General features: G+C 44.6%; 1 protein-coding gene across 1 annotated transcript in view; it reads left to right on the top strand.

Moving 5' to 3' along the window:
* Window positions 1-12,577: 12,577 nt before the first annotated feature.
* The window catches only part of Slc25a3 (solute carrier family 25 member 3), an 8,037-nt gene continuing 4,608 nt past the window's right edge, over window positions 12,578-16,006 (top strand). The window contains exons 1-3 of the mRNA XM_008832054.3: window positions 12,578-12,716; window positions 12,912-13,060; window positions 14,610-14,731. Coding sequence (XP_008830276.1) covers window positions 12,916-13,060; window positions 14,610-14,731 — 267 coding nt within the window. The 5' untranslated portion in view covers window positions 12,578-12,716; window positions 12,912-12,915. The remainder of the gene's footprint in view (window positions 12,717-12,911; window positions 13,061-14,609; window positions 14,732-16,006) is intronic.

The raw sequence follows: 16,006 nt of genomic DNA, 5'->3' as shown, positions 1-16,006 counted from the left end.
AAAAGGCATTAAAACATAAATAAATAAAACAAAAAAAACCCTTCCCATCAAATTTTTAGCATTTTAGAAATGTCATCAGAGATATATGGACTGTCCTAACACAGGGATGTTTGACCCTTGAAATACTGTGTGCTATATGTTGGAGAAAAAGGAGACCCTGAGTCATTACCTAGTACTACTAAGGAATAGTTGGAGGACTTCTGTTGAACACCAGAAACTGTAGAAGCTCAAGTTTCTTTATGTAAGACAGCAAAATGTTTACATATAATCTGCATGCCCATACATGTTTGTTTACATATACACTAGTGTTGGGGGCCCCTGTTGTGTAAAGTAGCAGTCTCTCCATGTCTGGATAGCCCATGAGCTCGGCTTCATATGCAGAGACTCCTTTTATCAGCAGGGTGCCTTCCCAGCATCTTCCTGACTCATCTTTTGAAGCAGCAATCACAGAAACATGGCCTCAGGCTCTGAAACTGCCAGGTTTTCCTGTGTGATTTTCAGGCAGTCTGACAGCCTGGGAGGAGCCCACCTCTACATGTAAATAGGGCATCCCACAAAGTACCTATCAGCTAAGGCTTTTACCACTACCCCCACAGTATAAAGTATCCTGGTTTTCCCTCAATAATCGGAGCTGGATCACTAAGACTTGGAGCCGAGCTGAGTCACTGAATAAAGGGGCTGTACCACTGACTGAGCTGAGTCCTGTGTCTTACTGCCTACGATCCAGTCTCCCCAGGGGGCACTATCCTTCCGTCATTGACTCACGGAAATCCAGCTTTTGCCATCCTCACACATCCCCACATGATCCAGCGGCCGGTGGATTTCGTATCTCGAGGGAGTGCACGGTGGAAATTGGGATGGAACCCGACCGGGCCAGCCCCGGTAGCAGAGACCCACAGCGACGCGGTGCACGGTGCTACGATCCAGTCTCCCCAGGGGGCACTATCCTTCCGTCATTGACTCACGGAAATCCAGCTTTTGCCATCCTCACACATCCCCACATGATCCAGCGGCCGGTGGATTTCGTATCTCGAGGGAGTGCACGGTGGAAATTGGGATGGAACCCGACCGGGCCAGCCCCGGTAGCAGAGACCCACAGCGACGCGGTGCGGGACGCGCCGCACCCCAGGTGCATGCAGGAGACCAGCGCCACGCCCAGCAGCTGGCGCCCCGAGATCCCTGTGCCCCCATAGTCTCCAGGAGTCTAATTAAAGCCTGGGGTTTTTCAGAGAAAGGAGACTTTTTAAATTTCCAATTATAAAGATCACTGATTGAGAAAGGAGAATAAACAAGAAAACTGCAGCCAGAGGAATCTGGCGGGGCCATAGCATGGAAGCGAAGGACGGCAGGGGGTGTCTCAGGCCTATAGGGCTGGTCTGAACGTGTGTGGGGAGGGGCAAGGAGTGGAGGGGTGGTTGGAGAAGGAGGAGTGGCAGTAGAGGCAGGAGAAGCAGGAGAAGGAGAAGAGGCAGGAGAGGCAGGAGAAGGAGGTGGAGTGGACAGGGGGTGAGAATAAGGGGGAGGATCTAAAATGGGGTCCTCCATTGAAAGGGGAAGGACAGGTGGTGGGTGAGACTGGAGACTGATGAAGAGGCAATCGGGGCCCCAGAGACAGAAGGGAGGGCTTCGAGGGAGAAGGGGGTAAATGGAGTTTTAACTATTTGGAGGCTTGTCCAAGAGGTAAAAATAAGCCATAATATAGGGGACTTGGTCAGGGTGTCCTGGGTTTCCGAAGATCATGGCCTGAACAGAAGAAAGTTTATTAACATCAAAGGACCCAGTGGAGGGGCAGTCACCATCAAAAGATGGCCATTCAAGAGAATGAAGGGTACAGAATTTCCCCCAAATAGACAGTGTCTCCAGAGATTGCGGCCACCTTCTGGAAATCCTTAAAATGATAAAGAATTAAGTCAAGGGGAGAGTCTTCAGATGAAGGGGACTGACCCATGATGAAAAAGAAAAGGATTACACTGAAACAAATACAAAGGAGAAACAGATCAGGTAGATCCATTCAAGACTTGACTGACACAGAACAAAGGCACTGCACATTGGAGATTCGCTGTGAGAGCAGTTAGGGTTGACGCCAAAGGCTTGGAGGGTACACACAGTGAACCATTCAGATGGAGGATTGGGGTGTCCCCCGTCCTCTGGCTCAGAGAGCAATACTGCGTCCACTTTCTCTCCCTTGAGCCCCCAAAAGTCTGGACACCCAGAACAGAAATCAAAACAGACTCACCACAAGAGAAACCAGATCTGATGTCATCAGGCACCAAATGGAGAACAAAAAAGACAGGAAAACAGACTGAGGGTCTGTTTTAGGGAATCCCAGATAAGCCCCACAATGTTCGGGGTCTGAAGAATTCCCTGAATTGACCGGCTCGGACACTGAGACTCAGGAAACCGCAGAGCAGGGGATTTCTATGGAAACCATAAACAGAAGAACCAGGAAAGGATTTGAACAATCTAGGGTTGATTTCCAGAGCTTTAACCTATAGGGCCATTGGCTAGCTTACCTGGTGCAGAACATTCTTCCTCTCCTGCCCCAGACCATTTCCATAGAAACCATAAACAGATGTACCAGGAAAGGTTTTGAACAATCTAGGGGATTTCCAGAGTCAGGCAGAGGGAAGATCTTTCTCAGAGGACAGGGAGGGGGTCTGAGGGGCACTCTCCTTCAGTTTCTCTAAGTATAATGGTTAATTTAATTTTCAATTTGACACAGTCTAGAATCAGCTTGGAAGAGAGTGTCAATAGGAGATTTTCTAGAACAGGTTGGCCTATAGTATGTATGTGGGGGATGGTATTGATTACCTCATTGAGTGGGAAGACCTGCCCATTGTGGGTGGCACCATTCCCTGGGCTTGGGGATCCTGGGCTGTGCAAGTGTAGAGACTGAGCTGAGCACAGGAGGCCTACATGTTTCTGTTCTCTCTCTGTGCTTGGCTGTAGACACGACTGACTTCTTCCAGTTTTTGCTTTGACTTCCCTGAGATGATGGACTGTAAACTGGAATTCTGAGCCAAATAAACCATTCTCCCATAAGTTGTTTTATTTTTTTTTTAATTTACTATTTTTAGTTTATGTGTATGAGTGTGTTGCCTGAATGTAAGTGCACCCATGTCATGCAACGCCCACGAAGGTCAGAAGAGGGTGTCGGTTCCCCTGGCACTGGAGTTACAGATGGTTGTTACTTGCAACATGGGTGCTGGGAATCAAACCCTCCTCCTCTACAAGAACGACCAGTGCTCTTAGCTGAGCTATTGCTCCAGCCCTTGTTTTTTGTTGTTGTTGTTGTTTTGTTTTGTTTTTTGAGACAGAGTCTCACTATGTAGCACTGGTTGGACTTGGAACTCATTATGTAGATCAGGCTAGTCTTGAATTCACCTGCCTCTGCCTCTTGAGTGCTAAGATTAAAGGCAGATGCCACCACACCCAGCCCTAAATTGCTTTTTGTCAGAATATTTTATCACAGCAACAGAAATGAAGCTAGGACAGAAATTGGCACCAAGGAAGTGGTATGTACTTCTTACAGCACTTGAACTCTTTTCTGATTAGAATGTGGAAGTATTTGGTACTTTTGGCTAGAAAAGTTGTTGAATGCTGTAAGCAGAGCTTCATAGTTTAACTTGGAGAAGAAATGCTGAGACAAACACAGACAATCGAGACCAAGCCCATGAAGTTTCAGAGGGGAATAAGTACTCTGTCAGGAATGGGGTTAGGATACATGCACACACACACACACACACACACACATACACACATTTTGACACACACACATACACACATTTTGTTCAAACTGTTCCTATTCCCTGGTTCTTCCATTTGAAATAAGAATGTTTATTGTGTGTCATTTATGTGTGTCAGAAGTATATAACTGCTTTTTATTTTATAAGAGTCCACAGTTCATTGACTTTGGACTTTTAAAGTGTTGGCATTTTTAAAGACATTGAAGACTTTTGAACTATGTTCTTGTTTCATCCCTGTTGCTGTGATAAAACATTGACCAAAAGCAATGTGGAGGAAGAAAGGGTTTATCTCAGCTAACAGGTTACGGTCCATCATTGAGGGAAACCAAGGCAGGAACTCAAACATGGTTTCTATGAGGCAGAGACCATGGAGGAATGCTGCTTGCTAACTCACTCACAGGCAGGTTTATACTCAGCTACTATTCTCATATAGCCCAAGACAACTGGCCCAGGGAATGCCATTCACAGTGGGATGGGCCCTCTTATATCAATACAATCCCCTGACAGACATGTCCACAGGTCAATATGATCTGGGCAATCTTTCCACTGAGATGCCCTTCTTGGGTGACTCCAGACAAACTAGGACCAGGTGTGGTGGTGCATGTCTTTAATCCCTACACTTGAGAGGCCGTGGCATACAGATCTCTATGAGATTGAGGCCAGCCTGGTCTACATGAGTTCTAGGCCAGCTAGGGCTACAGGGAGACCTTGTCTAAAAATATAAAACAAAGGGGCTGGAGAGATGGCTCAGTGGTTAAGAATACTTATTGTTCTTCCAGAGGACCTGGGTTTGATTCCCAGCACCTACATGGTGGCTAATAACCATCTGTAACTCCAGTTCTAGGGGATCTGACACCCTCTTCTGGCCTCTACAGGGCATTGCGTATATGGGTGCACTTACACACATGCAATCAAAACACTCATACACATAAAATAAAAATAAAATATTAAAAAAACAAAATAAATAAAAAACATAAACTAGGACACATTATGAGATAAACATGAGACCCTGGGAATAAAGAGTGGAAAGTTATGACTTAATGTGATGTTTTTGTGTTTTAAGTTGCGAAAAGGTGGCGATGTGATGATTACTTGTAATTGTTCACTTGACAGACTCTAGAATCACCAGGGGAAGAGTCTCAGTGAGAGATTGTCTAGATCAGTTGGCCTGTAGACATGTATTTGGGCATTGTATTGATTACTTAATTGAGTTGTGAAGTCTTGCCCATTGTGGGTCACACCATTCCCTGGGCTTGGGGATCCTGGACTGTGCAAATGTAGAGACTGAGCTGAGAACAGGAAGCATGCATGCATCTATGCTCTCTCTCTGCTCTTGGCTATGGATATGACCAGCTGCTGGAGAGATGGCTCAGCAGTTAAGAGCACTGGCTCCTACAGAGGACCCAGGTTTCATTCCCCGCACCCACATGGCAGCTCACAACCAACCATAACTCCAGTTCCAGGGGTTCAGACACCCTCTTCTGGCCTCTGTGGGCATTGCACTCATGTGGTGCACATACATACATATAAGCAGGCAAAACACTGACATGCATACAATAAAAATTAATTAATTAAAAAGCAAAACAACCACCCAAATCCTATGAGTGTTGTAAAGACAATGAAGTGAGGCTCTTTGAGAAGTCCACATTTATGCTCTTAGATGTGCCTTCCTTTCTAAGAGCTTACCTGTCTCTTAACCTTTAAATCTATGTTAAAAATGTCTTTCAGGGACTGGAGAGATGGCTCAACAGTTAAGAGCACTAGCTGCTCTTGCAGAGGACCTGGGTTCAGTTCCCAGCACCCTCATGGTAGCTAACAACCATCTATAACTCCAGTTCCAGGGATCTGATACCCTCTTCTGACCTCTGAGGGGACCCACACTTGCATAAATACAGGTAAAACACTCATACACATAAAATTTTTTGAAATTTAAAGTATTTTATTTTAATTTTTTTGGCCTTTTTGAGACAGGGTCTCCCTGTAACCACAGCTGGGATTAAAGGTGAGAAATTTAAAGTATTTTAGTCCACTCCAACTCTGTTTCGTATTGGCTCATCCTGAAATTCTTTTCTTCTGTGAAACCAAGGATCAGTTTTATCTGAGTTGATGTCCCTAAAAGATTAAGGAAGCTCCTCAGGCTTCTATGGACAACATTGTGAAGCTACCACTGCTGAAAGGAGCCATTTGTGTAGGCCAGAAGCTATAATGGGAATTACTACCATCAAATGGGTTTTCTAAAATCAATGGGATCTTGGGGTGGAGGGCCATGTTGCATCACATAATCACCAAAGACCAGGCAGTAATAACTTCTGTAATCATCAGCAAAAACTATAATCATAACAGCTTGATTTATAAATGTCTTTGACATTGGCTAATTGATCATGGTGCCCTTAGAACTAAAATAGATGAACAATCTACTATAGTTACTTATTTGTATAGTGAAAAGATTCCAGATCTAGTAAATGAAATCTGATTTGAATTTCCATAGTGGAGAGTTACGATTGCTCAGGCAATTGCCCACCTGTTCCTGGTCAGAGATCCAGAACCTTGTAAATGTAACAGAGGCTAATCCCCTTGTCTTAGTCTTTGCCTGATACTGTTATAGACTACCTTAAGCTGGGTAATTCTGAATAACAAAAATTGATTTCTTACAATTCTAGAAGCTGAGAAGCCAGCAGATTTAGTGACTACACTCTCTCTTTTCAAGATGGCATCTTCTGGTTGAGCCCTAACATGGTGGAGGAGATGGAAAGGCAAAAGGGACAAGGAGTGCCACTGTTACCACCTCAAATCTTTGTATAAGAGCACTGAACCCATTCATGAAGGCCTAATTGTTTTAGGCATGGATCAGAGTCTGGAGGATATTTGCTGAGATTTCCAGGTTCTTGTCCTGGAACAAAGAATTGAACCAGGAACACATGTCAGAAATAGAGACCATTTAATTAAGAAAAAGAAAGACACTCCTGAGAATAGAATTAGGTCAGGGAGTTGGGAAAGTTACAATTCCAAATGTTACTGAGTGACCCACGAGTGCTGTGATCCTTTATGGGTCATTTGCAAGTACCAGCCTTTGTCCACGTATGATTAATTTTTATTTGATGTGTATGCACATTTTGCCCACATGTGTGCATCTGGGCCTGCAATGCCCATGGAGACCAGAAGAGGGCATTGAATCCCCTGGAATTGGAGTTATGAAGATGGTTGTTAGCCACCATGTGGGTGCTGGGAGCTGAACCTAGATCCTCTGCAAGAGCAGCCAGTGCTCCAACCACTGAGTAAGCTTTCTAGCATCCTTCTTCCACATTTGGATATCACATGTAGCCCTGGTGGGGAAGGTTTTCCAGTCTTTCTGCCAACTGTCTTCTTTCATATGCTAATTTTGATGTCCCTCTCTCTGCTCTAATCTTTCACCACACAGTCACCTCTCAGAGTCCCCATCTCTTAATACCATCACTTTGGTAGTCAAGTGACAACATGTGAATATTGAAGGCACACATGTACCCAGGAGGGTGAACCCTGCTATACAATCAGAATTTTTTGTTGTAAAATTTCCTCCTTATAAAGGTTAATCTTGGTTGTCAACTTGGTTGGATTTGGAATTAACTATAGGACATTCTTCTGGGAGAGTCTGTGAGGGGGTTTCCTGGAAGGATTAGCTGAGTGGGGAAGGCACTCCCTCGGCAGTGGCCAGCTATAAAGAGGTCTGAAAGAAAAGCTGTTTTGCTTTTGCCTGCCTGCTTTTGTCCCTTGCTGGTGAGTACATCTACGCTAATTTGCTGCTGTTGCAATCCTTCACTGGATCAGTTTTTTTAGGCCTTCCAATGTAAACTAAGGAGTAGAAGATTGCTAGGAATCTTGCAGGCCTTCAGTGTCAGATTGGGACTACTGAGACATGTAGTCTTCATTCACAGACTGTGTGGCTACTGGGTTGTCAATCTCTCCAGTGTGCACAGAGCCCTTGCTGGACTACGCAGTCCATATCTTGGAAACCAATCTAATAAATTCACTTTCTTTTTTAAAAAACTATTATTTATTATTTTTATTTTTGTGTATAAGTGTACTGCCTGCATGTGTATAAATGAACCCATGTCATGCAATGCCCATGGAGGTCAGAAGAGGGCATCAGATTTCCCTGGAACTGGAGATACAGATGGTTGTTAGCCACCATGTAGGTGCTGGGAATCGAACTGGGGTCCTCTGCAAGAGCAGTCAATGCTCTTAAAAGCTGAGCCACCTCTCCAGCCCCCATAAATTCCCTTTTTAATATGTACTTATTCTGTTGATTCTGCTCCTCTGGAGAACCGACTAATGTATTCCTGATAGTCCTCAAATTAACCTATAATTTACATAATTCGGCTATGCAATAAAGAAGGAGTAAAAGTAAAAGCCTCCAAACATTTTATGTATCATTGGATATTGGCTCTGAATTGACATCAATTCCTAGAAACTCAAAATACCATGTAGGTCATCAGCCTAAAGGGAGACTTATTGGAAGTCTAATAATCAGTGGCATATGGATGAAATCTGACCCATAGTGAGTCTATGATACCACTCCCCGTGTGGTATCTGCCCAGTTATGAAATGCATATTTGGGATATATGAGCTTAACACTGGCAGAGCCCCTATGCTAGGCCTCTGGTCTGTGGGATGGGGATGTTATTATATGAAAGGCCAAGAGGAAGTCACTAGAATGCCAAAATGTTAAAGCAGAGCAGTATTACATTCCTGGAGAGACTGCTGAGATTAATGTCACCATCAGGGACTTTAAAGATACTGGAATAGGGAGCTGGAGAGATGGCTCAGAGGTGAAGAGCGCTGGCTGCTCTTGCAGAGGACCTGGGATCGATTCCCAGCACCCACATGGCAGCTGACAACCGTCCTTAACTCCAGGGGATCTGACTCCCTCTTCTGACCTCCTTGGGCACTGCACGACATGGGTGCACTTATACATATGCATGCAATGCACTCATACATATAAAATTTTAAAAAAATATACAAGGATGGGGGCTGGAGAGATGACTCACTGGTTAAGGACACTTGCTGATATGTCTTCACCATCTCATGTCCAAGCTAATCAACTCTCCAGCTTTCTAGTCTATTGTAAACCCCAATGACCTTGATTACCTCTCTGTGTGACTAGACTATTATTTTGTGTGTTTGTGTGCGTGTATGTGAATGTGCATCTTGAGGTTAGAGGACAAGTTTGTGGCATTGATTCTCTCCATCTTTACCTGTGTTCTGGGGTTCAAATTCAAGTTGTCAGGTTTGCACAAGTGCCTTTTTATCTGCTGAACTATCTCATTAGCCCTGTGGTGCTTTTTTACTATTTGGTAAAGCTGGAATTCTCAGAATTCCTTTCCCTACATAGTCTTGAGTTGGAGTATACTACAAGAGAAACTTGTATATCACTGGAAAAGCAGAAGTGAAACAGCAGCCTTCCAAATGTGAAGGTCACCTTGTTGACGTGGTGGAGCACTAGGTACACAAGCTCTTTCAGCTGCTACTGGATCTCCTTCATCAACTTCTAGACCAGGTGTACCTGCACCAAAGGTAAAGGGCACCAGTTTTATCCAACTACAACAGTATTATCTGCTGGGGGAGGAGAGTAGGAGCTGGAGTAGAATAGAAAGTAGTTACTAAACATAGGGAGTCACTTTATAAACTGTCAGTGACTTCCTCTCTCTATGTAGGCTCAAATTACATAGATGAGATAGGCATGTGTGGGCCTGGACAAACAGGCGTTTGTACACCTTTTCACCCGCTTACCTGTCACTTCTTCCCTTCCTGTACTCTCCTGAATTCTTCCTGAGACTCTTGCCAAGAGGGAAGGACAAGGTGTGACTGGGGCACGGAAGGGCAGAGCACATTGCTAGGAGACAGCAATGACTGTATGGCTTTTCTTTACCTATGGGTGACACCTGTAATTTAACAGGTACTGGGTTCTTCAAAACCCAGCCCTCCCATACAGTTTTTGAATGTCTAAGTCCAACCTGTGTCAGAACTTAAGTTGGTTGCTATTACCTCTGTGGAGGGCCTGAGAGTACACATCTGTTTAATGGGACAGCTTAGTTGAAAAGCATGTCCACCATATTTGAAAACATGAATTCTTTCAATGTTCTTTGAGAACCTTGTTAATAAGTAAATAAAAATTCGATCTGTTTCTCTGAGTATATTGTCTTCCCCATTCTTACAATTTTTGTATATGGCATTGGACATTACTTACAAGGACCCTTAGCCTATGTGTACACCCTCTGGAATACTTAGTGGTTGTCTCCATTCTTGAAGCATGTTAAGTGGAAAGTTTACAGGGCTGAAAGATGGCTCAGGGAGTAAAGGGAGTGCCATCAGGTCTACCAACCTGAGTTTGATCTCCAGATCCACATGGTAGAGGGAGAGAACCAGTTTCTGAAAGTTGTCCCCTGATCTCCATAAGCACTCACACACATGACCCCCCCCACATTATCATAAATAAAAAAGTTTTTTTAAAATATTTATTAGCTGGGTGTGGTGGTGCACGCCTTTAATCCTAGCACTCCGGAGGCAGAGGCAGGCTGATCTCTGTGAGTTCAAGGCCAGCCTGGTCTACATAGTGAGTTCCAGGACAGCTGGGGCTACAGGGAGACCCTGTCTCAAAAAGACAAAAAAAATTTTTATTATTTTTATGTGTATGAGTATATTGTCTGCATGTATGTGAATGCACCTGTGTCATGCACTGCTGCTGCCGGAAGACAGAAGGCGGCTTCGGATTCCCCTGGAACTGGAGTTAAGGACAGTTTATAGCCTCCATGTGGGTGCTAGGCATCAAATCCAGGTCCTCTGCAAGAGCAGTCAGTGCTTTTAACCGCTGAGCCAACTCTCCAGCCCCATAAATAAAAAAAAAAGTTTTAAGGAGTCATTCCTTTTTATTATTTTTGTTTGTTTTTATGTCTGTGTTTGGCCTGAATGTATGTAAGCACACCACATGTGTGCAATGCTGGAGGAGGGCAGAAAAGGGTATCAGACCCTTGGATCTGGAGTTATGGTTAGCAGCCATGTGGGTGCTGAGAACAACCCAGACCCTGCAAGTGCAGTCAGTGCTCTTAACTCCTGGGCTCTAAACCTCTTAAAGGTCCCCCATCCCTCACCAAATAAAAATTTTAAAATGGAAGAGTTTTTGTCTTTGAATAGTAATTTTTTGTGAGTGCTAGGGTGGGCTTGAATTCATGAGCTTCTGTACTACTGAATTACCTTTCAAACACCCTGGGTTTTATGTTGTTTGTTTTTGTTTTGCTTTGTTTTTGGGACAGAGTCTTCTTGTAGGCCCAGCTGTGCTGGAATTCACTATGTAGACCAGGCTGCCCACAAACTCACAAGCTCTGCCTGCCTCTGCCTCCCAAGTGCTGGGATTAAAGGCGTGTGCCCATGCCCTGCCTATTTTTTTTATTTTTTGTTTATGTGTATGTGTCTGTGCCTGTGTATGTGCTTGTGTATGTGGTGCTTGTCCAGGCCAGAAGGCAGCATCAGATCCCCTGGAGCAGGAGCTCCAGGTGGTTGTGAGCCCCCTTCCCCCAAAACATGGATTTTTTTCATATTTTACTTATTATTTTTCTGTGTATGAATGTATTGCCTGCGTGTGTGTTAAGTGCACCCTGTCGTGCAATACTCGTAAAGGTCAAAAGAGGGCATCGGATCCCCTCGAACTCTGTTTTTTTCCCGCCAGGATCTCGCTTGTCCAGGCCAGAAGGCAGCATCAGATCCCCTGGAGCAGGAGCTCCAGGTGGTTGTGAGCCCCCTTCCCCCAAAACATGGATTTTTTTCATATTTTACTTATTATTTTTCTGTGTATGAATGTATTGCCTGCATGTGTGTTAAGTGCACCCTGTCGTGCAATACTCGTAAACGTCAAAAGAGGGCATCGGATCCCCTCGAACTCTGTTTTTTTGAGACAGGATCTCCCTGTAGCCCCAGCTAGCCTGGATTCGCTATGGAGACCAAGCTGGTCTCAAACTCACAGAAATCCCCCTCTGCCTCTGCCTTCCAAGGGCTGGGATTTAAGGCATGCGCCACCACGCCCGGGGGATTTTATAAATTCTTTTTTTTTTTTGCCTTTTTGAGACAGGGTCTCTCTGCAGCCTCAGCTGACCTGGAACTCACTATATAGACCAGACTGGCCTCGATCTCTCAGAGATCCGCCTGCTTCTGCCTCCCGAGTACTGGAACTATAGGCGTGCGCGTCCGGCGACTTTATAAATTCTTAATTACACACAATCTGCTGTCAGTTATTTTGATTCTGGCGCATTCTTGCACCTTCCAGGTATTAAGAATTTACTGTTTTAAAGTAGATTACTGTGAAGCAGAAGCTGTCTGGTCTATTTTATGACTTTCTCCTTCACATTTCATACTAAAATATTCTGAATATGGTGGAAAATTTAGACATGCCTATTTCTAATGTCAAGGAATGGAACTTTTTGGTAAAAGCTTAATAATGGCAAAAGTTGAGACACAAGATACTGTAGTGATATCCTAACTGCAGTATCAACATACTGTATCACCAAACATTCGTACATTATAAAGTTTTCTTGGTGAATGCTATACACTGGGAGTCACTTAACCTGTAGAAAGCCCTGGCGTCAAGGAAAGACACCTGAAGGTGAATGACAAAGAGGGTAGCACGTCGCCTGCCCAAGGCCGAGATTACTCCGAAAAACTACGGCTCGGAATGCGCGCCTGCGCAGTGCGAATCCTCCTGCGCACACACTGGGCCGGAAGGGCGAGGGAGGAGGGCGGGGGCGGGGATAGGGTTGCTAGGAGAACGCGATGACGCTACGGCCCCCGCGCTCGTCTCCACCAATGGGTACTGCGTGGCGCAGGGATGCTGTGTGTGCGTCACGCTGACGCGGCACGAAGGGCACGGGTCTACCGGCTGGGAGGACATTCGGCCTCTGTGAACCGCAGCCTTGCCTCGGGAGCGGTTGGGTGTTCGCCATCTTAGTGAGTGCGGCGCGGCCTTCCGGGCGGCTGCGGGGCCCCGAGGGGCCTGGGTTCTGGCTGTGGGCCCGGCCGGGCGCGGCCTCCCCGGGGACGGACTGTGACCGCCCCAAGGGCGCGGAGCTGGCCAGGCTCCTTGCGGTGCCAGGGCGCCGTACACTGCCGGCCTTCCTCTCACCCCGGCCCTCTCTCCCGTAGGAGGATGTTCTCGTCCGTGGCGCACCTGGCGCGGGCAAACCCCTTCAACGCGCCGCACCTACAGCTGCGGCACGATGGCGTCGCGGGCCCCTGCAGCCCCCAGGACGTGCCGCGCCGCTCCCGCCACCTGGCTGCCGCCGCCGTGGATGGTGAGGTCATACTCTGCCCCACGCGGCCTGGGCCCCGAGTGATCCCCGTCCTGCCGCTGAGGCCTGCGCCGGCCTAGATAGAGGACAGGGAAGGACGCGCCAGCCCTTCCCTGCAGGACTGGTCCCCGGTGTTGGCCCCAGGATGTCAGCTTGAACCGCCTTGGGCCGGTGTCGGATCCTTGGCCCTCCCTCAAGGGCGTGGAAGGTCCCAGGCGCAGCGCCACTCGGTGACCTCCATGTCCCCCAAGGGAGTAGAGGCCGAGAGGCCGTGACTAACTTCTTATCTCCGCGATCCACTTGGTCAGCTAAATCGGCTGGGTAAAAATCTCCCTTCTAACCCTGGCCACTCACGGTTCCAACTGCATGACCTGGTCTTTGATTTTCCCCCTTTTTATTTCCTGGAAATACCCCTTTGCCCACATATTGTCCGAGTTTTATGTTAGCTGATGTCAGGAGGTCGTCTTTCCACTAAATTGTGTAGGAGATAATGGGAATCTCGTACTTTCGTTGCTACTGGTGACGGAGGTGACTTGTAGATTCGGCGGTAATAGGTGGGCATCCCCTTTGAGCTTGCCTTTGGGGATTCAGGGTGCTTGACTCTAACGTAATTGGGTGTTTTAAATCCTAGTGGAGCATATGTACAGAGAAACCTGAAAACTGAATTTTAGGTGTCAAGACTGTTGCTTTATGTTGTACCCATAAAATGGAGGTTTATTCCCCCATTCACGTGCTTCTGTTCCGTCTTCAGTGAATTTCAAAGCCCTTTACATCGTCATTGTGCTCCAATTAAAAAAGTTAAAAGGAAACAGTTGTAATGTTTTTTGACTTCAGTAATTATATGTGACTAGTTTTATATTACAGAGTTAGTACATGGAGATAGTGTTTGGTTAATGGCTGAGAAAACTGAAATTTGCAGGTTTTTTACATCTTGAGTGCCGTTTTTGAATTTGATTTGTTCTCAGAAGGTGCTTTAGCAACTGTTTTGATTTGACTTGAAGCTATCAATTTGGAGACGTTTTGGAATGTATGTCAAAATAAGAGACATATACTATCTCACAGATAGAGCACCCTGATCTGATTTGCAGTGACTTTCTTGTAATTCACATGTAAGAATTCCTCTTTCAACTAATTGGAAATGGTTGCTAAAGACATTTAATGATAGTTCTATTTCACAAGGAAAGTGAGTTTTCTTTTCATTCCCCTGGACTTCACCTCTGAAGAAATACTTAATTGATTTTTTTTCTTCAATCAAACAGAGCAGTATAGCTGTGAATATGGATCTACCAGATTCTTTATCCTCTGTGGAGTTGGAGGAATTATTAGCTGTGGCACAACACATACAGCACTGGTTCCTCTAGATCTGGTTAAATGCAGAATGCAGGTTTGTGTTGCATGCTGGACTAAAACATTGTTGAAGCATGGCTGTTAAGTTGTAAGGTGCAGACCACTACTAACAAGCTGTGTGGAAAGCTAACTGTCCAGGAGGTAAGTTGATGAGCACTAACATGAGTTTATATTAAAATGCCTGGTGTGTCTTGTCTTATTACAGAGTACAGTTGTGAATTTGGCTCCATGAAGTATTATGCACTGTGTGGCTTTGGTGGGGTCTTAAGTTGTGGGCTGACACACACTGCTGTTGTTCCCTTGGATTTAGTGAAATGCCGTATGCAGGTTTGTATTGAGATGATTGGTTTTATTTTTATTTATTTTTTAAAATTTTATTGAGAGTGGAGACAGAGTGTGTGTGTTTTAATGTGATTTCATTCTAATTTTTTAAAAATTGCACTGGAGGTAGAACAGAGTCTTGCATATATATACTGGCCATACCTTCTCCCATCAGGATGCTTCACCAGCCTTTAATTCAAAATCTTAAAGACCTTCAGAATGAGAAGTGAAGCCATCATAGCTACTACAGACTTCTGTGGGAAACCAAACTCTTAATTTCTTAAAGTGTAGTCTTTAGTGTTTTAAATTTAAGAAATGCCTGTCTTATATAATGTGGGTAAATTGTTCACCCTCAGACGCTTACTGTAAATGGATCTTAGCTGTTGGTGTTCAATTTTGCCCAGAGTTGTTTTTCAAGGCCTACAATTCAAGGCCCCAAATAACCATTTTATAAGCAGTACTGTCTTCATAAAATTTTGTGAGCATTACCTCTTGTATATTTACTTAAAAGAGTTTTCTTAAAATTTGAATATCATTTAATTAGGAATATTGAAACAAAAAATAATCAAACGTTAAAAATTTATTTGTCCCAAACAGGATTAGAAGTCTCCTTACCTAAAAGAGAGGAAAGGAAGGTGAAATTTTAGGACAGAGAGGAAGGTGATGTATACCAGCCCTTCTAGTACTGGCAGAAATAGTGAGATAAGCTCCCCCACCCCATTTAGTTAATAGATGAATAGATATGAAATGTAACTTCACTAATACATGCATGTCTTTTGATGTGAATTCAGATTTCTAAATCAAAGATGCTATGCCTCTTAAAGTTGTATTTACTTTGATTAATATTTATAGAATTTATGGTTTACTTAATAGACTTCAGTATCAGAAGCACACATTTATATATTATATAGGCAGTAGCTTTAAAACTAGTTTTTTAAAAAGTAGTGTGAATTAAGACTCAATTTTATATTTTTTTGTTGTTGGAATTTTACACTTCTGGCTATTCCTTCAAGAGTTAAGTATGATTCAGAGAAAGCTGGTCTTTAATGTAGAAAAGGTTTCCATTTATAAAAGTAATCTTATGCCTGCCTGGTCCATGTAACGAGTTCCAGGCCAGCCGAGGCTACATAGTGAGACCCTGTCTCAAAAAAAAAAAAAATTGTGGCCTGGCATGGTAGTGCACATCTTTAGTCCCAGCAGAGGCAGGTGGATCTCTGTGAGTTCAAGCCCAGCCTGGTCTGCATAGCGAGTTCCAAGTTAGCTGGGGCTACAAGGAGAGAC

Source organism: Nannospalax galili, unplaced genomic scaffold (assembly GCF_000622305.1).
Source record: "Nannospalax galili isolate Female #2095 unplaced genomic scaffold, S.galili_v1.0 scaffold734, whole genome shotgun sequence".
Lineage (NCBI taxonomy): Eukaryota > Metazoa > Chordata > Mammalia > Rodentia > Spalacidae > Nannospalax > Nannospalax galili.
This window is presented reverse-complemented; position numbering and strand designations above follow the sequence as displayed.